At 37.6% G+C, this 24,983-nt stretch overlaps 2 protein-coding genes across 12 annotated transcripts in view; one reads left to right on the top strand and one right to left on the bottom strand.

Moving 5' to 3' along the window:
* Positions 1–24,911, top strand: part of SLX4IP (SLX4 interacting protein) — a 324,925-nt gene extending 300,014 nt beyond the window's left edge. For 9 of the 10 annotated variants that reach the window (XR_012473371.1, XR_012473373.1, XR_012473372.1 and 6 more), the window contains one exon: positions 17,249–24,911. The gene's annotated coding sequence lies outside the window, so the exon portion shown is untranslated. Of the gene's footprint in view, positions 1–10,539; positions 10,691–17,248 lie in introns of all 10 variants that reach the window. The other variant, XR_012473370.1, reaches the window with a different exon arrangement.
* The window catches only part of JAG1 (jagged canonical Notch ligand 1), a 42,821-nt gene continuing 28,376 nt past the window's right edge, over positions 10,539–24,983 (bottom strand). For both annotated transcript variants that reach the window (XM_074209440.1, XM_074209441.1), the window contains 13 exons: positions 23,066–23,230; positions 21,729–21,842; positions 21,082–21,195; positions 20,853–20,966; positions 20,589–20,705; positions 20,061–20,088; positions 19,819–19,904; positions 19,139–19,252; positions 18,439–18,548; positions 18,116–18,352; positions 17,469–17,600; positions 17,129–17,279; positions 10,539–15,632 (listed from right to left, as the gene is read on the bottom strand). In XM_074209440.1, the coding sequence (XP_074065541.1) occupies positions 15,175–15,632; positions 17,129–17,279; positions 17,469–17,600; positions 18,116–18,352; positions 18,439–18,548; positions 19,139–19,252; positions 19,819–19,904; positions 20,061–20,088; positions 20,589–20,705; positions 20,853–20,966; positions 21,082–21,195; positions 21,729–21,842; positions 23,066–23,230 (1,940 nt within the window). In that variant the 3' untranslated portion in view covers positions 10,539–15,174. The remainder of the gene's footprint in view (positions 15,633–17,128; positions 17,280–17,468; positions 17,601–18,115; positions 18,353–18,438; positions 18,549–19,138; positions 19,253–19,818; positions 19,905–20,060; positions 20,089–20,588; positions 20,706–20,852; positions 20,967–21,081; positions 21,196–21,728; positions 21,843–23,065; positions 23,231–24,983) is intronic.

The raw sequence follows: 24,983 nt of genomic DNA, 5'->3' as shown, positions 1-24,983 counted from the left end.
CTCTCATTCTTCATTTATGAAATTAAGAAATACAAGGTATTACAAGCCCATGCTGCTAGTTCTTGAGAAGAAAGAACTGAAAATCAAAGGCTCTTTTTTTTTTAAATGACCTGAAGTGTAATGATCTTTTTTGAAGAGAAGGGGGAGGTAAAGAGGAAAGGTTCATTTAGTATAACATTTTAATTGGTTGAGTATTTTTCCCCTCGTTTTTCTCCTAAATTCTGGCTACCAGATCCTGTGTCCTGAAGTAGACCCCATGTATCTGGTCTGTCGGTAAAGAATTTTGACTGAACCCACCCCTTGACATGGAGGAACTTGATACCCTTATGAATAAGATTTTTTTTAAAACCACCTAAGTAATTATCTGGAATTTTACATAACCCTCTGTGGTTTGCCTTTGATCCACAATCATTAATATCATTAATAGAATATCTTAGAGTACATGTGTATTTCAAACTAAGTTTTTGGCAAGAGACTGAAAGGAAGTAATGCTTTTAAAATATTTTGGCCTGGGATTCTCCTCTTAAGTGACTCTTTGGGAAAACCAGGAGAATTCAACATTCCCACAAGAATTACCTAGGAAGAGATTCTGATCCCTTATTTTTAAACTGGCTGTAAATCCTTAAACTTACCAAACCCATATATATTTGGCTTCATTTTATCTTGTTACTAAGCATAATCCATATAAATGTCTTCAAAAATTGGCCAGGTTATTAGCTGACATAACATTTGCTTCAGGTTTTTCCTCTCAGGAATTAGCCCTGAAGAAAATCTCCGCAGGCTTCTGAGGCGTTGAAACCCCAGAAGGCCATGTGTACCCTAGGCGAACAGAGGGCTGACCTATCCAGGGGAAAGGTCAGTGAAGCACACAGGACTAAAAAGGGAGGAAAAAAATGCAGCTCCCCAGCAGGGAGTTTGACTTGCTTGAGGGCAGAAGAGCTTTTGTAAATGAGTTTTCAGTCTCCCACGCTCTCTAACTGGCTACTCTAAACCAGTCCAATTTCTGCTCCTACATACATTCATTCACCGGCTTTCCTTCTCGCTAACACATTTTATCTTTATCTGAAACTGACTCTTAGTAAGACTGGCATAAACTTGGTCCTGGGAATGGGGGAGAAGGATAATTTAGAAGTTTAGGACTTTTTAGTTCTTTCTTACAACTTGTAATTGGTGGGAGTAACTATGGGAACTCTCTTCCAAATCCACTATTAATACTTGGGGGGATTAATACCAAGCCCATCCATTCCTGTTGTCAGAGGGAGAAGGTGCCTTTGTATGTTAGGATGACCTCCAGTCACAATGTGGGAAACCATGCCCTTCTCTCTAATGAAGCAGGAGTGCAACAGGGTTTGTTAAAAAGGGGGAGGGCTGATGTGGGGGTTGGGGATTGAGCTTGGAGATGGGGAGTACTTGGCTTCTGCACTCTCTTTAAAATTCTTCCCTGGCAATACTTTCTCCATTGTCATTCTTAGCAACACAGTGACCAAAAAGGGGGAAAAAAAGTAGTGCCCAAATATTCCTTTGGGAAGAAGGAGCCTATGACAGCTCAAACATTCCCTAGGGAAAAAGCACCCCTTCAAACTGGAGAGGAAATTCTACAGTTGTAGATCTGAAAAGATTACAGATAATATATTTTGAGGATAGTGGGACTCTCAGGCTGGAAGAACCTGTTTGGTTAGACCCAAAGGTTTTAGATGAAAATGATGACTAATGATTTCATATACCTGTGAATTTTCGAAAACCAAATTGACTTTATTATTATTTATGATATTTCTCAGCCTAGCAAAAACATATTCCTTCCATTGCCCTTGTCGCAGTATTTCCTAGACTCTGAACTCCTAATTTTGTTTCTATATTTCATGTTTATTAGTGATTCAGATTGGACATTATGATATGCTGTACCAACAATATGGACTTGAGAGAAATCCTACCCACCTGTTGCAAATTGGATATGGCTTCCCAGTCAAATTACCCAGGCTCCCTCTCAGAGATCAGGATATGATAATGAGAGACATCTAGCTCTGGACTTCATTTTCTTCATCCATAAAATCAAAGAGTTATATTAGATGATCATTTAACATTTCACTTAGGGTTTATTTCTTTGTTATTTAGAAGAAGCTAAATTCTTATGAGAACAACAGATTACATGCATATATGTGTGCATATAAATATATATCTTATGTTTTCTAGCACCTTCAATTCAAAATATATTTGCCCTCCCTTAGCCACCAGACTATCCCTTTTAAGATGATGTCAAAATCTATTTTGAGAGCTGGAATGGCAATTTATATTGGAATCTAGCTTACTAGCATATGATCCTTAATTCCTTATTGTTGGTCCTCATACTACATCAAAAGATGCTTAGGAGAATCCTTACCTTGCCTTTTTTTTTTATCCTCTGCCCATCATGGTAAAACAAAAGGGAGTAAGAAGATCTGGATTCAAATGCAGGCTCTGTCTGTTACCTGTGCAACCATGAGCAAGCTGCAACCTCTCTAGGTCTTTTCTGTAAACTAAACGGGTTGTACCTGATGATCTCTGAGGTCCCTTCTAGCCCCTATTGCCTAGGAGTGAAAGTATGGAAAGAGAAAGTAAAAGCTGTTCCCTAGCAAAACCTCCTCCAGGGAATATGAAGTTGGCTTTTTTTTAATGACATATAGCAACTCCAGGTATTCTTTAGTTAAATCTAACAATAGCTACTTAAATCTGAGAGGATCACCATGTGAAGTGCACATAAAGAAGGTTTAAGCTTCTGCTCTGGCTCCCTTGACTTGTTCCCGTCCCAATTTCCTTCCTCTGCCAAAGAGTTGCAACCTCCCCCACCCCCAACTTCCAGCCATCTATTCGGTTTCTCATTTCCAGCCTTTGATAGCATTGTGAGCTTGAATTATTTCAAAAGGATTTTTGAAAGCAACACTGAAAGTCCAAACGGAACTCGAAGAAGAACATCTGATTGGAAACGTCCTAAAGTTTAAGGAACTATCATTTTCCCCCTATGACATAGGGATGTTCTGAGTCATTCAGCATTAGTGTCTCTGTACACAAAATAACCTTTGCATAACATTTAACTCACAACTTCTGTGATGTGATAACTGGCTAAAGATGCTGTCTGTGATATGTTTCTGCTCCAGCAGCATCAGGTGTGAGAGAAGGGGTGAAGACTCGCACAGGGAGGCGGCCCTCGTAACCTGCAATTACGGAGTTTCTCTGATTGCCACCTAGGGGGTGGAGCACTCATCCTGGAAGTGGTTTCCATGGATCACATTCAAGCAATTGAGTTTTTAGTGCTTTTAAATGCTTGGTTGATCCACCAGTGATAACCTGCTAGTAACCTGCTAAAAGGGGGAAGCTAGAGTGCCTAGGGAATGTGAGATTATGCCTAGTTATGCTGGAGGTCACCTGAAAATATGGCAAATCCCTTCACCATATCTGTCTTTCCATAGACTAGTCCTACCTTAATGGAGCGACGTGGCTAAAAGAAGTGAGGGACTTTTTTAATTTTCTCTTCCCACAATTCATTTTATACTTCTGTGAAACTGTAGCTAATAGGCAATAGAAAACAAGGGAACAAGGGGAAACCAAAGAAAGGGCAAAGGCTCAGCTTATTTCAGGTCTGGAAAATACCTTCTTTCCCCTCTCCTACCTTCACATGATCCAGAAGCAGTGTAACTATTGGGCAATCTTGAAAGGTAGAGAGCCTGCCACTTAGTGTTCCCCATGCAAAGCAAGAAATTTTAGAAGACTGAATAGAAATCATCCTATCACTAGGAAGTCAGAATTTCAGAGTCAGAGGTTACCTTGGGAAATAATCAAAACCCCAATATACACAGTAGATGACTTGCATGACACTGGCTTAAAGACATCATTCCATTGATTATGAATCCTAACTGGTATCTCTTAGTTTGAAGAGGTCTTTGAAACATTTCCAAAAAGAAGGACCCAACCCAAGCTAGCAAATTCCCAGGCAGAAGGGTTAGTAAGAAAAACACTAGCCTGAGCACCGAAGACTAAGGTTCTAACTGGGACACTGAAAATAACTCTCTGAGTTGGAGTTTTCTCTTCTGAAAAAAGGAAAGATTTCTTATATCCCATTTATGCTAACAGGCTAACAGTCTAAATTGAAGGCTTTCCAAGTGTACAGTGCTCAGAGATAATAAAAATGACTCTTTTTCATTCATCAAATGAGAAGTGTGGAAAGACTAGAATTATGTTGGATGATCAAATAAAGTCATTAGGCAAACCACAGCAAAACTACATTTGCCCTATAGGATTTGGGTGAGGCCAACAACCCATGGTCTTGACAGGTGGGTGGGTGTCTCTTCCAACAAAGCTGTTACTTTGATGTTGCTGGAATCTCTCTGCCTTGCTTTGTGGAGAACAAAACATTGTAAACACTCTGGTATGGATTGGGAAGGTGGGAGAAGAGAATCCACACTAGGTTGGGGCTGGACTTTAAAGTCTCTGCTTCCAACAGTTAATTTCCCTGACTTGAATATCACAGGTTGACACTGGACCCATCCATAATAATACATAATTTGAGCCTTGTAAAAGCTACATTGGACTTGAAAGAAAGGTACTGCCAGCCAGGAAAGTTGTACCCTGCATGCAAGATCAAGCAAGGCTGGTTTAATGCATATCAAAAGCAAAGTTAGCCTCACCCATTTGTACAGGACTTGGGAGAGGGTTGCCCGTTCAGTTGCATAGTCCTTAAGCTCCATATATTCTTTTCCTGGCTACTAGGCAACAGTATTGCTACTGATTTATAAGCATTCATTCTTGGCTTTTACTTTTCTGTAATAATCATTTGGAGGCAATTGCTCACAAAAGGAAGTTCGTTATTTTTAATAGACACAAGAATACCTTGGGGATTTAAGATGATGCAATGTAGCTACCTTAATGGTTTCTAAACTTTGTTTTTAGGTTTCTGGGTCCCAGAATGCTCAAGTACCCTTCTGTTAAGACCTCAGGAGTCCCTTTCATCCTAGAGATAACTAGTTTGCCTCTTGCCTTGTTAAAGTCTTACAAAATCTGATCTGGGATGTTTAGCCTATTGTAGGGTGGAAAAAAAGTTAAGGAAAATAATTTTGTTGTTTTTGCAAACTATCTATTTAAAAACACAACCTCAGGAAGCAGATTTCTGTTCCAATTCTTGGATGAATCAGAGTTTACAAAGTATAAATACACATTAGCAGTAGGAGGCTTCCCATAACCAACTTGCTTGTATGTCTTCCCAGACCAGTAACCTCTGAACTCTTAAAGTTCTCATTCCCAGTAGGGTCAACAAAATGGATCCAAATCTCTGGAAAAAAAAATTATGATTTGTCACTCCATGTCTCAAACCACTGTAAAACTATATAGTTCATTGGACTCTGAGCTTAACTGGAATTTTCCTTTCTTCCTTCTTTCCTCTTCCCTTTTTTTTCCTTGGTCAGCCATGCCCAAGCAGATATACAAGCCATACCGCATCATCTTAGGACAGATAGGTAGACTAAGTTTCATGTGTCAGAAAATTTCAAAGTACAAAAATTTAGAATATATGAGAAGGACATGGGGGGAAGGGATGCTTTTTAAAAACACAGGTTGCTACATTCAGATGTGAAATTTGGAACACCTGCCCAATTCTTCTGGCTAATAAACATTCCAAAACAGTTAAATACACTAACCATTGAGCAGGGAGCAATCTGAAGTAGAATCAAGCTGGCTATGTAGCACCATGGAATCTATTTTGTGAGCTATTTTAAACAGACTATCAAACAGAAAGAAAAAAGAATCTTAGAACTCAGGATAATGATAAACTTTAGAAAATGTGAAGTATAAATGTGAACTAATTCATAGGAATTAGCTTATTCATAGGATCACTTATTTGAATCTTAAGAAGTAGGCTCCTCTAGAGCTACATCACTTTATTTTTACAAATTAGGATGCTAAGGCCCAGAGACTTTCTCTAGTATATATATATATATATATATATATATATATATATATATATATATATATATATATGTAGTAATCAACAGAACCAGAATTCAAACACAAAACCTCCTATACCAAAAAATACAAGACTCTTACAAATACACTGTAAAAGACTTATTGCCAAGTATGATTGTATTCTATGACACCTTTTTTCCAAATGTGGTCTAGAATCAACACAATTGGAAACTCCTTGAATTTTCTGTTAACTAACTTGACATCCCATTTCTGTAATCTTTTTTATATACTTCAACTTTGTTTATTCCATTCTTCTTCATAAATGTTTTACCCTAACCAAACTGGACTGTTAGATCATCCACAAACTCCAAACTAAATCTCCCACATTGGTAAAAGTCATTTTGTGTATCTATAATGAACACCTTTTCTTTTTACTATTTAGTATTTTACTTTTTTGTTACATAGAAAAACAATTTTTTAAAGCATTCTGTCTTAAAACTTTGGATTTGAATTCTCTCATAGTCTCTCTCCACTACCCACCTCCCTTATTGAGAAGACTAGCAATTCAATATAAGTTATACATGTATAGTCAAACATAACTTTTCCATAATGCTCATGCTATAAAAGAAAACATGGATTTAAAAAAACCTCAAGAAAAATAAAGTAAAACAGCATGCTTCAATCTGTATTCAGACAGTATCAGTTATTTCTCTGGGAATGGACAGCATTTTTCATCAGAAGCCCTTCAGAGTTGTCTTAGATCATTATGTTGTTGAGAGTAACTAAGTGATTCACAGATGATCATCTTACAATATTGCTGTTATTCTGTACACAGGACATTTCATTTTGCATCAGCTCATGTAAGTCTCCAGGTTTTTCTGAGAATCCTGCTCATCATTTCCCACAGCAGAATAGTATATTCCATCACAATCATATACAACAATATATTCAGCCATTCCCCAAATGATTAATATCTCCTTAATTTTCAACTCCCTGTCCACCAGAAAAAGAGCATATATGTGTGTATATATATATATGTATTTTTATATGTATATATATGTATTTGTATATGTATATATATGTATTTGTATATGTATATGTGTGTGTGTGTGTGTGTGTATTTGTATATATAGGTCCTTTTCCTTTTTTTGTTTTTTACCTCTTTGGGAATATAGATCTAATAGTGGTATAGCTAGGTCAAAGGATATATTTGGTTTCACAGTCCTTTGGGAATAGTTCCAAACTGATGAATGCTTTTCTTAGAATACTTTTCTTCAAAGCTGAGCTAAGAGTCAACCTTTGAAAAACTTTTACTGTACTCCCATCCAGTCAATTGATAATAATCTCTCCTGTCTCAGTTTTCTCCTTATTTCCTTATTGTGTTATGATGATCCTATTAATAGAATGAAAATTCCTTGAGAGAAGGAATGATTTGGCCTGATTTGTTTTGTTTTGCCTTTGTGTCCCCCCAAATCTTCATAAATCCTTATTGGATTTACTTGATGATGACTTTTGTGACCTGTCTTGCCTTTTGATCTTGATCCTGTCTACTGATCTTTTTATGACTCCAAAACACCTCAGTAAATGACCAAAAGCCCTGAGTTGAATATTAGCTTCTTTATAGCACATACATACATAACAAGCTAAGTGGTAGACAAGGACAAATGATAGAAAATATTTCCTTCCCAATGTCTAGGACACACAAGTAGAACTAGCATTAAAGAGAAAGTGAGCTCCAGCTTCTTGAACACATTTGGCAAAAGGGTATCTTCCAGTTTCTGATTGGATGGAACTCCTTTTCTTTCTTTGTGAAACTCTCAGGAAGTTCTCCTTATAGTACAACCCTTTACTTGGCTCCAAAGAGCAAGGGTCCCTGTAGAGTCTTGAAACTGCTTTTCTTCAGGAGGTCTAATTTACTCCAGGGCCACTGCTACTATGTCTAACTGGAAGTTCATATTTCTTGACCTTTCACAGGTCATACATAAGGCTTTCCTCCTGGTCAAGTTGTGGGGAGGGGATCAGGCTATAATCTGACCACCCACCTTTCTACCCCGCCCTCCATCACCTCCCAAGTGATTCTGTCTCAGAGACTTAACTGGGACTATTCTACCACTAGACTAACCTTTTTATTAGAATATTATGGGTCCCAAGATGTAACTGATGCTCTACAATCAATTTTATTTACTGTATAACATTTTCCAGTGGCTAAGACATATTTCACTAAATCTATATCTAATTTTTCCTTCTGATTGTTTGAGGGGAGAGATCAAGCATTTTTAAGTTTCCACCATGTTCCAGCCATGGTACAAAGTTCTTCACAAGTAAAATCTCATTTCATTCTCCCAACAACCCTTTGAGGTAGATGCTATCATTATCCCCATTTATTCACTTTAACCCATGTTTAGGGGATTCATAGATGATTCCAATAATCTTTTTTTTCAAAATTAAAACTTCATTTGGCATGACTACACATGTGTAATAAAGCAAGTTGTTTGCCTTCTCAAAGAAAGGGAGGGAGGGAAGAGAGGGAGAGAAAGAATTTGGAACTCAAAATTAAAAAAAAAAACCAAATGTTAAGGGGCAGCTAGGTGGTGCAGTGGTTAGAGCACCTGCCCTGGAGTCAGGAGGACCTGAGTTCAAATTTGACCTCAGACACTTAATAATCATCTGGCTATGTGACTTTGGACAGGTCACTTACCCCATTGCCTTGCAAAAACAAATGTCAATTTTTTGTCACACATAACTTAAAAAATAAATATAAAATAACTGGGAAAAAAACCCTTAAGACTGTCATAGGTGCACAATGGGTATAAAGAAAAATCTTCCAAAAGAAAAATTCTATTCTCAAATCAAATGGCTGGGTCAGAATCTGAAATTCAGCTTTTCAATATTCCTATAAAGACAATATGAATAGAGGGGAAGGTAGGTATATTTATTTGACAATATTCTTAAGAAAAAAAGCATAGTGAATTGAAAAGGGCAATTAAACTTGAGGAATTGAGAGCATGGATTCTGTTTCTGAATATTTTTCGTTAATGGAGTGATCGTACTCAAGTCAGAAGCCCTTTGTCTTAACTTCCTCTTCCAGGAAACTAAGTATTTGGATTAGATCTTAGAATGTCAGAATCTAGAGGCATCACAGAATCCTACCAGTTGAAAATCTTTTCTCCAACATATCTGAAACTTAGTCATTCTAGTCTTTACTTGAAGAACTGCAGTTATAGAGGGATCTTGCTACCTTCTGAGTTATTCTATTTCCTATTAGAATAGCTTTGTTAGGAAGTCTTTCCTTAAACCATGCCTAAAACTTCCTTCCTTCCTTCTATCCATTACTCCTAGTTCTGTCCTCTACAGTCAAGTGAAACAAGCATCATACTTTTTCTACAAGACAGATCTTCTGACAGTTGTATCTTCTCCAAGTTAAACATCTTTAGTTCCTTGATTAAACCTCACGTAGCATGGACTTGACATTGTTCACCACATTTTGGTTACCTTCCTATGGATGCTCTGTCACTCTACAAGCTCCTTCCAAAAATGTAATGCTCAGATCTGAACAGGTGTGGCCAGAGTACAGTATTATCTCTTTCCTGGTCATGAGCTCTATACTTCTCAAGCAGGCTAAAATCACCCTGTTTTTCTGGCTGCTACATCATTTTGGTGACCCAAATGAAGTTGCAGTCTCCTAAAACCTCAAGATCTGTTTTCATACAAACTACTATCACCTTCCCTACCTCATCTTCCACTTGAGCTTTGATTTCTAAAATTTAGGTGGAAGGCTTCATTTTTCTTTTTAAATTTCATCTTTTTAAAGCAAGCTTAACATTTTAAATCACAAATCTTTTCAAGATCCTATCACCCAGATTTTTAATGGTACTCCCCATTTCATCTGCGAATATTAAGATATCATTTATATGTGACCCAAAAAGAAATGATTCTTCTTTCAGGCTCAACCATTCTATCAGTTCCAAATCCACCTAATGGTACCATCTTCTTTTGCCAAAACTATCTCATCTACAAGAACAGCATGTTGCTGTTGTTGTTGAGTCTTTTCAGTCATGTCCAACTCTTTTTGACTCCATGGGGTTTTCTTGGCAAAGAGACTGAAATGATTTGCCATTTCCTTCTCCAGTTCATTTCACAGATGAGAAAACTGAAAAAAAAAAACAGGGTTAAGTGACTTACCAAAATCACATAGTTTGTAAGTGCCTGAAACTGGATTTGAACTCATAAAGAAGAATCTTCCTGACTCCAGATCTGGCACTCTATCTACAATCCCAACAGCATGACCAGCTATCAAAAACTTTGATATCAAAACAAATTATAACTTAATGAATTCCCCAATCTGCTAGTCTTAAATAAGTTTGTCCAAAAAGGATTTGGATTCAGTCTGATATGATTGTTTTTGATGAAGCCATGCATTTACTGCTTTTTGTAAATGTTCACTGTCATCCCTTTAATAATTGATTGATCTCTAAAGAGCTTTATCAACCTTAAGATACTCCAAAAATTTTCCAAAAGAAAAATGAGAATTTTGTATAGAACCCTTTACTCTTTATACTAACCTCATTTATGAAATATTTCCCCACTGATTTATTTTTTTTCCCATTACAGTCTCACACAAACCCATTGAAACACTTGTGTGCTGGCAGAAGTCTTACATTGCTAAGTGACAGAATCTAAACCTGGAAGAGACCATAGAGAGCATCTGGTTCAACCTTCTCATTTTGCAAATGGATAAATGGAATGGTTTAAGATTTACCAGGTCAGAAATGACAGATCTGGGATTCAAATCCATGTAAATTGAACGCATTATGCTCTGCAATCTCTAAACTCAATGGACAACTAGAAACACCCAGTTCCTCCAGAAACCAATACTTGTTTTCCCTATGAACTTTCACCTTCTCAGGACTAAGGAAACTGGAATGGGCTGCTCTTCATTGCCTTTACCCTGCCTATTTCAAATCAACCCTTAGCTTGGAATTCATGCCTCCTACACTTTTGAAAATGACACACTCTGCCAATCTTCCAGATGGGTTACCCTGGTTCAGTTTGAATGACCTATTTTTTTTTCAGATGCCCCTTTGAATTTAAATGGATTTTTGACACTTATACTAACCCTGTAAAAATTTGACTTTCAGATAACCTATGGGTAAAAGTTTTTAAACATAGAGGATAACAACCTATCCCCAATCCCTTTCTTCCCCACATAAATTTATATAATATTTTTATTGTGTCAGCTTAAGGACAGTTCTAAAACAAGAGTTTCTTACTGTTGAAAATTAACCTTTCCTGGCATCCAATATTATCTGATATTATAGAGTTACCAAACTCATCTATCTAAATCAGTTCTTGGTTTGTGGCATTGATCTCTTTTTCAGTGTGGTAAAACCCCCTAATTCCCTTCTCAGCATAAATGCATAAAAAATACACAGAATTATCAAGGAAATCAATTATATTAAAAGTTACTAAATGTGTATATTAAAAAAATAAGCTCATGAATGGTGCTCCCCTTTAATGAAGTTGTGTTTTTTTTAAAGAGGAATAAAAGAGGTACCACATTGCTTCTTAACCACTTTCTATTCCAACCCCAGAACAGCCAAGGGCATATTTCCTAATCTTTTCTTCTGTGAATTTCTCAGGAGAAAAGGGGAAGGAAAACTAAAATCAAGGTACTGCATATGAACTTGAGAGATTAGCCTAATTTACTCCTTAGAGAAAGTCCCAAAGAAATTCAGAAGACAGTTCTTTAACAATACTAGGTAAATCAGTCTATGTAAATTTCAAAAAGCCACTTCTTTCAAGGAACAATTTTGCTTTTTTGAATATGGCAATAAGGAATCAGTGTGGCTCTTGAAGCAAAGCAGATTTTTTTTTTTTTTGGTCAAAGCACTGGCAGTTGCCCAAGAAACATTTGTCACTGCACAACCAGACTTTCTCCCTCATTAGGTGTGCTTCAGTAGTGGGAAAACAAGCTCCCTCCCACCAGACCCCACCTTCCAGAAACCCAGCTGTCTGAATGGAAAGCAAAATGACAAATCTATATTGCTTCATTAAGGCAGGGAATCTGAATATGTCTAGTCCTAGCTGCTCATATTTCTCTTCCTTACAAGCTGAAACACATCTTGTCATTTTTAACACCATCCTTCTAACTCTAAGCCTCACACTTATCCCTAGAAAATGCTAGGTATGACTCTGGACAAGCCTAGAACATTTACCTAGCTAGCTACCTTTGCTCTTTTTACATCAAATGCAATTATTTTGCTGAAAGAGGAAAAAATAAGGTTATACTTGTTCCCTTCTGCTTCGAATTGAGTAAGCATTTAAAGCTTTTGTTTGATTCTGAGGGTTTGTTTCCACATGCAAAATTCTGATCTAAATGGAGGAAGGTAGAATAGAAATTCAAGAAAGATGCTAATTTTCCTGAAAAATTTAGCTCAGCATAAGCAAAGAAAGAAGCAAAGAAACTAATTCCCTTCAAGGCATGCTTTCATAGCTCCTTAGCCAAGGAGAGTCTCGAGTCTCTGGCAGAAGAGAAAAGTGACTTACCTTGGTTGAGGGCTACAGAAACCATAGAGGCCTGTAGCCTGACATCTCAGTTCCTCTCTTTGCTCCTGACCACAGCTCTCCCCTCATTCTCTGGATAGCAGGGGCACTTTCTTTCTAACATGTCATTTGGCTTCTGGCCCAGGGAAGGAAAAGATTAATCCATTCTGGGCAGCTTTCTCTTAGCAAGTGGAAACCACTGTGACCTCTGGGCCACATCATGGGCCAGAAGCCAAATTACCACAACTCCAAGTCCAGTGAATGCCAGGTTTTGCAAAGATGCCCCAAGAAGTGGCTAATTCACTTCTTGGGACAAGGCAAATAGACTGACTAGGTATTACAGAAGCTTCTAACAACTACTTCCTCTGTGGTGAGGAAATATCCCTGGAGGCTTAAGCCCCATCAAGTTGGAAACATTTTCTAAGGTGTGGTCTATTATAAAATAGCATTAATATTAATCCAAGGAACTTCAAATGAATTAAAATTTCCCCTTACCCCACCCCACCAACTTTACCAATCCAGCTTGCTTTGAAACTTTTTTTGTTGGAGCAAACAAGTGTCACAAAAGCCAAACGACTCATTAGGATGGTCTAAATCAAATAACCCATACGAGATTATTCTGAAATTGTTTATACTTGTTACCAAATTATCTGTTTGGGTTTTATAAGGGGATCGATGGCAAGAGCGGTAAGATGTGGGGTTGAAGGACCTGGGTTTGAATCCCAGTTCCACCATTCAAACTTTAAACTTCTGGGTCAAATCTCCACATTTATAAAATGAAGGGTTGAATGGAGTGATCTTAAAGGTCCTTTTTAAATTCTAAATTGATGGTCCCACCTGCTTGAAGAGGGAATATGGGAGAAAGGATTAGAAATGGGTCTCTGAAGTCCAACCTAAAACATCGTCCCGAGTTCCATGCTTCCAAAACAAATGAGCTTAAATGTGTAGTTGAGTCTTCAAAATATGGATGAAGGAAATCATTTCCTTGCAGTGGAGCAGGTACTTCCTTTTTTGCCAAAGGTGCTGGGCTACTTCAAGCCAGGGATCAGAGGAGACTTTGAAAAGATTGGATATTGAGCATCAAAAGATTGGATATTGAGCATCAGGAAGTTCAAACTCCACAACGTTCCATGTTTTCATACAAAAAATTTAATAAATATTACTTTTTCAAAATTTATTGCCAGGAACAACACATCAAAGATGCATTTTCATGTTCATATAACACTCATAGCACAATACAAGGTATCTTCATGATCTCAATGGTTAACCAATGAGATTACTCTGTTTATAAGCCTTTTCGATCTTACATGTTGTAATAGCACTTTGATCTCCTCACTTGTTAAGGCGGGCAGTGTAATCTATGGCAAATCTAAACAGTGATCTTACTGGACATTCTACTGTTCAAGTATTCAACTAGCTTATTCGAATACTCCCTAAATGCAGTAGATTACAAAAAAAAAAATCAAATCTACAAGTGGTTCAGTATTACATATTCATGGTGAAAAAAAATCAGAATTTACAAAATAAGATTGCTGTGCTTCCAACTTCATGCTAAATTTGATTTTTTTTTGTTATATGCAACCACTCACATTTCAGTTATGGGACATCATAGCCCTCAGTTTGTTCCCTTGAACTGCTTTGGAGCAGATTATCTGCCTCTTTTCTTTTCAAGTCTAAAGCAGCAAACAAAACACAATGAAACACAAACCTGTTCTAATCTAATTCTCTAAACTGCCTCAGTCAGTACTTACAAAGAGTCTTAAAGTGATACTATAGGTGTTTCAAACATTTGACATCGTACAAAAAAAAAAAACAACAAAAAACCAAACCCAGCATCAGGGCATGAGAGCCCATCCTATTGTTTAAAATAGACTATTTTTTTAGAACACCTTAATTTTGGCTTATAGGCAACATGTAACAAGTAAATAAGCTCAAAAAAAATAAGGCCATTATACTTACAAAGCTATCAAAAACCTTCAAACTCTAAACACATACATATAAATAAAAAGGAATGATATTAAGGCTCTTGATTATTAAGTTAATAAATCAAATATACACAGTGATTAATAAAAAAGAATTATTTACATAACTATACAAACTTCTACTTTTGACACATTTTCCACTTTAAATTCTTCATTTTACCAGCAACTGCTGACATCAATTTCCCCCCTCCCCCAACAAAAATACAATAAAAAAAATAAATAATAAACATTTGTGATAGTTGCTGTGGTTCTGAGCTGCAAAGGCACTTTCAAATACAGAACTAGTTGTACGTCACCATAAAACTAATATACAAAAAAACTCAAAAAAGATTCAATAAATATAAATAAAATGTATTCGTCTAAGACCGCAATAAAGTTGGGACACCTGGCAAAAAATGGACGCTAAAAAGACAGCTAACAAGGCTATGGGATTTCTGAGAAACCTTTCTGTGATGGATTAGCTGCAGTGGAATTTACATTCGGGCATTTTTTGACTAGTTTTGCATAGATGTGAAATGCAGCCACATTTGGTATTCCAGCCAACCACAGCAACTATCATTGCCAGTGTAAGCCAGCTTGTCAAAACTTAAATTAACACAGGGATTCTAAGCAAATAACAGCCTTAGACTCAAATATTACACAACAGTTTAAAGACCTACAAACTCGAGTGCCCTTAATGATATTTAAAGGCAGCCCCCTGCATGGCAGCCCCCACTGTCTGCTATACAATGTACTCCATCCGATTTAGGCTTTGGGCACTTTCTAAGTCTCTGTTATCTTGTTTATTTGTCCAATTTGGGTGCTTTGTTGGTGTGCTATTGGGTGGTTTTTCATCTCTGTCTACTAGTGTATAAGCTGGTTGCTTGGCAAACCGAGTCTTCTGCTGGTGTTTGTCCATGTCATCTTCTTCTACTTCAGAGTTGTGTGTCCTTATTTTGGCAATTTTGGAGTTTTTGTTTTCATAATCCTTGATAGGAACTGTGTTGGCTCCGTGTTTCTCAATGGGGTTTTTGATTTGGTTCAGCTGCTCTCGCACATTATTGGTGGTGTTGTCATCTGAGGCTGTGTGTGTGTGGCTGCTTGGCTTTCGGCGTTTCCGGAAGCACCAGTAAAAGGCTGTTACCAAGCAACAGATCCAAGCCACGGTTAAGACAGAGCTCAGTAACGGAACCAGGAAATCTGCAAGGCAGGCACAAAACCAATTAGCCTCCAAATCATAATGGTTAAAAAGCGCTTCATTAGTTTTCCCAAACACACACAGTCCCTAAAATGAAAGCCATAAGGATGGGTCCCTTTTCTTTTTCACAATTGCAAATTAAACCAATTCACTGCTTGTTAAACAGGTGCTGGATTGAGAGCCTTGGAGACTGTGGGGTTTCTGTTCCCAGGAGAGGGCCAAGATGGGCAGCAGCCATACCAGCCTCCCTCCTCCTGCTGCGTTCTCAATGAGTCCAATCAGGAGTCCCAAGATCTGTCTGGCAAGGAGAAACCCTAACTTGGAACCCCCCATGCCATGCCCGCAAGACAGAGGACTTCTAAAAGCAGAGCAATAGAACAACTAAAAAAAAATCCTTCTATCCCCAACAAAAAGCCTCTTCTCCAGGGGAAGTGTGCAGTCTATAGCAGATGTCAGACTCATGACCCACAACACTCCAGAGTGCAGCCTGAACCAAATTAAAATGGAGTTCTCATCTGATTTTGTGTTGCAGTATTAAAAAAAAATACATATATGTATGTACATATATAATACACATAAACAGGTGGTTTTATAACTATATGCAGCCTGCATGGAACCTAATTTCAGGGTCAGTGACCCCCATTTCTTTTTTGATTTTGATACCCCTAGTTTACAGGAATTTAAGTAATAGCACTAAGTATATTTTGTGTGACTTCTTCAAAGAAGAATGTCCCATCACATGTCTGGCAAAGATAAGCAAGCTCCTGGAGGTCAGAGAAGTTTTATATGCATGGCAGGTATTTAATATATTCTGGTTTAAACAAGATTAATATGAATAAATGAATAATAACATAGTTATACATGTATTATCTTTATTATATTGCTTTCTGTTGGGGAGGAGGAAGAAAAATGTGAAACTCCAAACTTTACAAAAAAATAATGTAGTTGGAAAAATAGATAAAATTATATATGTGTGTGTGTGTGTGTGTGTGTTTATGTATGTATATGTGTAGATATAAAAAAGTGTGTGTATATGTATATTTTCTGGTTAGATTCAAAAGAAAGAACTCTTAAGAGGATGGCAAGGGAGCTCCAAACAGCAATGGTAACTCTGATGAGAGGGACCAAATATACAAAAATTACTTACTGCCCTTTTCAATCTGTAACATAAAAAATTCTGTCAAAATCCTCAGCCTCCTATTTGCCTATATCTAAATGATGATTTTTAACAGTAAAATAGTGGTACATTAATGAGCCCACAGTGGTAGGTGGAGAAACACTAGGCCTGGCTTGGCCGTGAGGTACCTAGGTGATCACTGTGGATTAGACCTTTAATGTCCTTGAATGCTCAGGGCCTCATGAGAAACAACAGAAAAGTCAATACAGGCTGATTTCTAAGGGCTCTTATACTTCTACTGCTACCCCAAGATAAAATGGATTTCTCTCAATACTGTCATCATGGCAAAAACCTGTATTTTAATATTTTACTTACACCCACCTGTTTTGCTTTTCATGGGTCGTCTTTGGACTCTGACTTCTGCAACTGCAGCAATGAGAGTACTGTTTCCGTCACGCTTACTAACAAGATCTATGATTTTGTCTGTTATTTCTTTGATAGGGTTCCCATCCTCCCGGATATCTTCAGCAGACTGGATAAAAGACAGACCCAGAAGTTATGAAAATATTGAAATAACCATAGCCGGCATATTGTATGGAGAAGTGTTAAAAAATTCAAGCACAGAGATCTATATAATAATTTGGAATTATTTTTCAAATTAGATCATGGAATTGCAAATAAATCAAATGATTAGGGTTAATCAATACCACCTAATACTTACAATGGCAACATGGATTTCGTTGTTTGCAGATGGTGATGGCTCACAGGCTATGTAGATAGAATATTCAGCTGAAACATTTTTCAAAATATTCAAATTTCTCAGTTCACTGCAAATATGTTCAGTGGTAAGACCCTAAAATAATTCAAAACAAAAAGGAAAAGTCATTTTTGACTCATGGACCAGAAAGAAGGGTAAACTATCTTTAAACCAAATTTGTATTCTCCAGGCTTGTTTTTTGCCACAAGAATGGAAGTTACATGTCAGACCACTACTTAAACTTGTATTAAGTTGAATTTAATAACAAATGCATGTCTTTAATCTCTGCCCTGAGGGAGGCCCCAGCAGTTTTTTGGGAGATTTGAGCTCAAAAGTTCCAAGCTACAGTAGGCCTTAAGTTGATCAGATATCTTCTCTAAGTCTGAAGTCCTTGGAATTTCTTTTTTTTTGGGGGGGGGGGGAGATTTTGAAGGGGGAGAAACACATCATCATCAGTCTGCCCAAAAAGGAATAAACCAGATCAGTTAGGAAACAGATTAGGCCAAAGTTTCTGGGACTATTATCAGTGATCATTACTCTTCTAGTTTGGAAAAACAAATGAACAACTTTCATGGACCTAAAAACTTAAAATAAAAAATCTAAGTACTTACTGGTGACATCATCTCTTTGTTAAAGGTGAATGTGATGTTAGCACAGTTGTCCTGGTAATAGGAGTCAGAGGTACATTTCGTTTTCACTGGCTGAGGATTCGAGGACCTGCATTCACCCACTCCAGTACAAGGTTGTACAAAGCACTGGTCTTCCTGGATGGGGACACAGCTTTGTCCAGCAGGACATTCGCTGTGACCTTTGCCATGTATTAGACAAGGTCTAGGGCCACACCAGACCTAGAGAAACAGAACAAAAGAATGCTTACAGAACAAATTCTCCTATTGATGACACAGAAAATGCAAATCACAATTCTTCCTCATACCTTTGAGCAGGCAATCTTTCCATTTAAACACTGACAGGCATTACAATCATCATCCCATTTAGCACCATCTGGCATCACTCTCCCAGTGGTAATACAAGGTCTTCCTGTAACTAAAAAGGTGGAAAATAGTGTTAGAGTAAATTACAGTTCTGTAATTGTAAGCAGTCAGAGCCACAGTGGATGTATTTTTAGCTATTCAATAGTGCTCCTTCAGTCTCCCCATGCAGTCCTCTCACTCACAATTGAAAGAAAAATAATTGGTAAATGGCTGCAATAGTATTCCAGTGGCTCCTTATTATTCCAGGATTTGGTATTTAGAGAATGAGTACAACCAATATTTCCAACCATAGTATATGTTATTCTCCTTCAGATGCTCTACTGATCTTTTAACTATTCCTTACACTCCACTTCCCACTTCTATGACTGCACAGTAGTAAAGGCACTCCCTTCTCATTTTAACAACTTTCCTGCAGTGCCTGCCCCTGTTCCTCAAGCACTCTTCCAGTATTTTCTAATTATTTATATGCAGACATGAAATGGATGCAAGCTTCTTCAGGGCAGGTTCTGTTTTTATTTTTGTCTATTTGTAATGTTTAGCACATAATAGGATTATTGATTGGTGTCTTTCCTACACGCAAACTGAGTGTTCTCTCCATAGAGAATGTTCTTCTCCAAAGAGGAGTATGATGAACAGGCTTACCTTCTTGGCATTTGGGGCCACTGTGACCAGGTGGGCAGATGCACCGATAACCATTGATTTCATCTACACATGTAGCTCCAAAAGCACAAGGTGAAGACTGGCATTCATTGATATCTAAGAATTTGGGATGAAAGTATATATTTAGTCTCACATATTACAACACCATCATGTTGGATTTTATTAAAAAAAAAAGATTGCTAGTCCTTTCTGGCTATACATCTTATCCAGGTAAAATCAAATAAAGCTTATTTTTATCTAATGCCATTTCAAAATTCCTAATGCTAGGAGTGAAAATTTCATTTTTATGGTCATTATTTAAGTCAATGTCCTTTTAGTTATAAGTTAATATTAATTAGAGGGGAGTATACACACCACCTCAGGATCTCAATGTGGATTGACAAAAAATAGTTTATCTGGCATTCTTTTCTCTTGAATACCAGGTAGCACATGAAATTAATGGTAACTGGGAGAGGATCAGGTTGAATGGCAAGTTAATCCCAGCTGGAGGCAAGAGGTCATTATATCCATGATTTTTATATGTCAATGTTAGTTTGAAGGGAACCTTGGCCTTGAGTTTTCTTGAAGTATAGGGAGAAAAATTCTCACTGAAGGAGGAGAAGGGAAGAAAGAACAAAGGAAAAGGAAACACATACACACAAAACCAGAAACTATTTACTTACTTATTCTGCAGTCTGGCCCAGCAAACCCTGGAGCACATTCACATCGGTACCAGTTGTCTCCATCCACACAAGTTCCACTGTTATAACTAAGAAGAAAATAAGGATTCCTCTCAATTTCAAATCATACAAACCAATAACTGTATCTGGTCATGGCAAGATTTTCTGCTCATACACAGTATACAGTGTCACATGATAAACACATTTTTTTAGAAAAATAAAAGTATTTCATTTTGTATACTTACCAAGGATGAGGACTGCAATCATTTGTATCTGGGGAAAAAAAAGCCACTCTTTAATACAGAAGTCAATGATAAAAACACTTTATCACTGGGAAGAACAGTTATTTCTGCCCAAGTGACACTATGCACTTAGATAACATTAACAAAATATGCTTCAATCTTCTACTAAATTAAATCCAGGTCTCCACTCCAACATTTTGTTGAATTTACTGTGGGACACTTGGACACAGGAAGAGAATCTTGTAAAGAAAGGACTGAGAAAAAGTGAATGGAAGCAGACAGCCGCTGGCATACAAAGAATGCCGGAAAAGAGAAACGACATCTGTCTCCACTTATTTCATTTGTAACTTTCTCATGCCCAGGTCAAGACTATATCATCGAAAGTCATTAAAACAAAGAGATTCAGGTGATACTAAAGCAGACTTCAAATAGCTCTCCCTTCTGGTTTCAATTTAGATTCTCAGAGGGCGACAGGATGAGCCAATGTTCTCATCAGGCAACACTTAGGAGAGTTCAAGGGAAAAGACTCACTTTGAGTACAAATGGGTCCTTCCCAACCTTCTTTGCAAACACAAGTAAAGGAGTCTCCATTGACCACACAGGTACCACCATTGTGACAAGGGTTGGGTAAACAGCTACTATTTCTAGCTATAAGAAAAAAAGAAAAAGAAAAAATGACCATTATGCTTTAAAGTGGGTCCAAAAAGGAGAGGAAGACAGACACACACACTCTCCCCTACTTTCTCTCACATCCACCCTTCTTGCAAGACCACTTGTCCATTAGTAGAAAGTTACCTATGTTACACGTGGCCCCTTCCCAGCCTGCAGGACACATACACTTGAAAGAATCCACTTCATCATAGCATGTCCCACCATTATTGCAGGTTGCTTCATCACATTGGCTGTCACCTAGAAAGAAGCAGTTCAAAATTAGACCTACCCCACAGCCTTCTTGTAGGATTTAGTAAGCTCCAATAATTCACCACAGGAGGTTCAACTTGTTTGGGGGTAAGCTTCAACTTACGGGAGTGGCAGGTCTTTCCTTTCCACCCATTTTTGCATTCACAGTAAAAGTCATTGACCAAGTCTCGGCATGTACCTCCATTGTGGCAAGGATTTTTACTGCAGTCATTAATATCTACAATTAATGGGGAGAAATCAAGCTGAAAGATGTTTGCCCCCCAAAGAGTAAGATTTAAATACCAATATAGCCTTATCTATATGTACATTAAAACTTAACAGACTAACCAAGTATGTGAAGTGAATTGACTTCCCCAATGCTAGGTAGCCCTGGTTATATACTCCTGTTACCATTAATTACCATTAATTCAACAAGTTAGTCAGGAAGCATTTCTCTGTAGTGTCAATTGAAATAAAAAAAAAAAAACTGATGGAAAAATGCTTGCTTCTTTGGAAGCAAGTGGGGCTATTTATTATCCTAATTACACAGTCTGCAGTCCCACAACATGCAGCAGTGTCTCTCCTGCTGCTACCTGTCAGCATAAATGAATGTAAACAGATCAGAGATGCTGTTTCAGTACAGAAACAACAACTCTGACAGTTTTAGAGTTCTTCATTAACACGCTGCAGGCTATATCAGTCCAAATTGACTTCCCCTTCCCTCATGTACCCTTCCCCAGAGTTGCATAATGAGGAGGACAGCTTACTTACTGGTTTCACAGTATGTCCCTTCCCAGCCATCACCACAGATGCATTTGTATGAGTTGACACCATCAATACAAGTCCCCCCATTTTTACAGGGGTTGCTTTCACAATCATTAATATCTGCAGAAGGGGAGAGAAAGCAAAAGTACATTGAGTTCAAGTTCATTTACAGTACCACCCTTACAGAAGCCTGGGGCTGCCTCTCTCAGAAATTATCCCAACACAATCGCCTCTGGGATTCTTACCCAAATATCTCAAAATACAAAGCAACTGTCAGGACCAACTCTTTATAGAAATAGAAGGAAACAGCTTTAAAAGGAGATAGATAGCTGCAGAATACTGTCTTTTAAGAAAAATGAATGTAAAGGCAGCTAGATGATGCAATGGATAGACCACTGGCCCTATACTCAAGAGGACCTCAGTTCAAATTCAGCCTCAAGGCACTTGACACTCATTAGCCCTAAGACCCTGGGCAAGTCACTTAACTTCTATTGCCTTGCCAAAAAAAAAAAAAGAAAAGGGAAGAGAAAAAACTATAAAATGCTAAAAATGCTATTGTGTGAGTAATAATTTTAAGACAAGATAAGCTACATAGAAAAAAAAATCAAAGTTTTCTCATCCCAAAGGGATAGGCCACTCAGGAAACAAGTAGAATTCAAACACATTTTAGAATATATTCATGGAAATCAAATTTAAGCATACTTTTTTTTTTACTTTTCATTTTTCTTGGGGTTTTTTTTTGGGGGGGGGTCTATGTTTTCTTTTCTTTTATGTTTTTGCAAGGCAAATAGAGTTAAGTGGCTTGCCCAAGGCCACACAGATAGGTAATTATTAAGTGTCTGAGACCGGATTTGAACCCAAGTACTCCTGACTCCAGGGCCGGTGCTTTATCCATTGCACCACCTAGCCGCCCCTATGTTTTCTCTCATAAACATGACTATTATGGAAATGCTTTGCATGACTACACATTTATAACCTTCATTAAACTGCTTGCTTTCTCTAGGGGTGGGGGGGGAAGAAGGGAGATAATCTGGAACTCAAATTTTAATAATGAACATTAAAAATTATTTTTACATGTAACTGGGGAAAAATAAAATACTACATAAATTTTAAAAAATAAAACAATTTATTCATGGATGTTGAGAAGTCAATGTAATAATATGTTAAACCCTAAAGTAGACTGCCCACTTTTCAGAGACTGGGCACCCACTACTTATTGTCTTCCCTGGAATTAAAGAACTGGTCTAGCTCCCTAAGAAAACTCAAAATCAAACTTCTTAGGAAGCCAGAAGTTCTTAAACACAGGTCCCCATACACAACTTATAGCACTTTTGGGGTCTTACTTTCATGGCAGTATGTCCCAGTGAAGCCTTTGTTGCATTCGCAGGTGAATTTGCCTCCTGATTGGCTCCTGCACTTTCCATGGGGCCCACAAACGTTGGAAGAAATGTATCGAACCCCTTCTGGTGTGTCATTGGAAGCCATTGCAACGGTACAGCTATCGATCACTAGAGGAGATACACAGACTCAGCATCAGGGCATTCCCACTAACAAAACACAGAGCAGCAAAGCACACAAACCCCAACTCTTCCTCCTTTCAGATTTTGAACCTTTCATCTAATGGGGTGATGATATTAACAAGACCAGAGATTATGGGTCTGAATTAGGATTCAAACTTGGGTGTTCTTGACTCTAAGCCTAACTCTCTATCCGATGTACCAACTAATTAATAAGTTCTTGTATTTTAGGAATCTGACCTCCCTAAGCCTCTGAATACTTACTTTGCATCTCTGTCAAATTTGAGTGAAACTGGCTAAAGACATCCAGAATTATTTATCATATACTTCTCAATGGCAACTTTACCTCTGCGTATGATGAGGCATGTAGGTGCTATAGTGGAAAGACTGTTGAAGTTGGGAATCAGGAAGACTAGAGTTCAACTCCTGACTCAGTTATTACTAGCTATGTGGCCCTGAGCAAGTCATTGAACTTCCCTCAGCCTCAGTTTCTTCATCTGTAAAGTGATTGGATGGTTGTGAGGATCAAATAACATATAAAACAATTTGCAAATCTCAAAGCGCTACATCAACACCAGCTCTTGTTATGCTTATTCAAAAGTATTAAAAGAGCTTAATTAAAATTTTCCAATTTTCTAATGTGGTGCTTCCCTCTCTAGAAAGACAAGCTTTATTCTATGTAATGAAAGATCAATTCTCTACCACCTTTTCCTTTCTAAATGAAAATAACTTTTAATAATCTAGTAAGAATGTCTACTCTTTTGGGGGAAGAGGGGGATGGACAAACTTATATGACTGACAAAAATACTAGAATTTCTTTTAGCTTTTAAGGTTTATTTTAAGGACTTTGAAGTCTTCTGATCCTGACTTTTTGATAATCTTGGGCAAGTTATTTTAGAAGAGAAAGATGACTATGGTTTTATAAATAAACAAAAGATGCTTTTTAGATAACTACAGAGGAAAGGGGGACATATAAAATATAGGTTAGATATATTCATATGCACATGTATATATTAAACTCATCTGATCTTCACAACAACCATGTGAAGGGAAAGATGGGGGGACATACACACACACACACATATATATTATATATATATATATATATATATATGATAGTCACATGCATATGTATATATTAATCTCATTTTATCTTCACAACCCTGTGATGTATATTCCACAATTATTATTATTACTACCCTTTAATAGGTGAGAAAATAGGCTTCAAGAACATTAAACAACTTTCCCGTGGTTACACAGCAAATGTCAGGGACAGGATTCAAAATCCAGATCTCCTATCTCCCAGTCCATCTAGAATTCTTTATACATTAATTAGACATGCAAGCAGCTCAGGTACCACGTTGTACATTTTTTTTCTGTTGGGAAGGGTAACTATTTGCACACTGTAAGAACTGAAGGACCAGTCTTAGACACTCAAAGTCCTGCCTTTGATTCATTCTAGAAGTGTGGGAGGGACTAACAGGTCCCCCCCCCCCCAGGGAGAAAAGTCACCTTTAATACCAGAAATCAGTTCTCGATGAGGGAGCTCTATAAAACCCTCCTCTCCCTCCCCCTTACCATCACCATCCCGAGCATGCGTGTGTGCACACACACACACACATACACATACACACACACACACACACACACACACACACACACACACACACACCATACACCTTCTGGAATCTCTAAGGGACTCCATGAGGTAAAGGGTCAGGGAAAGGTAGTCAAAAGCCAAGTG

This window comes from Macrotis lagotis, chromosome 1, assembly GCF_037893015.1.
Source record: "Macrotis lagotis isolate mMagLag1 chromosome 1, bilby.v1.9.chrom.fasta, whole genome shotgun sequence".
Taxonomy (NCBI): Eukaryota; Metazoa; Chordata; class Mammalia; order Peramelemorphia; family Peramelidae; genus Macrotis; species Macrotis lagotis.
Note: the sequence above shows the minus strand (reverse complement) of the source record. Positions and strands in the feature narration are given on the sequence as shown.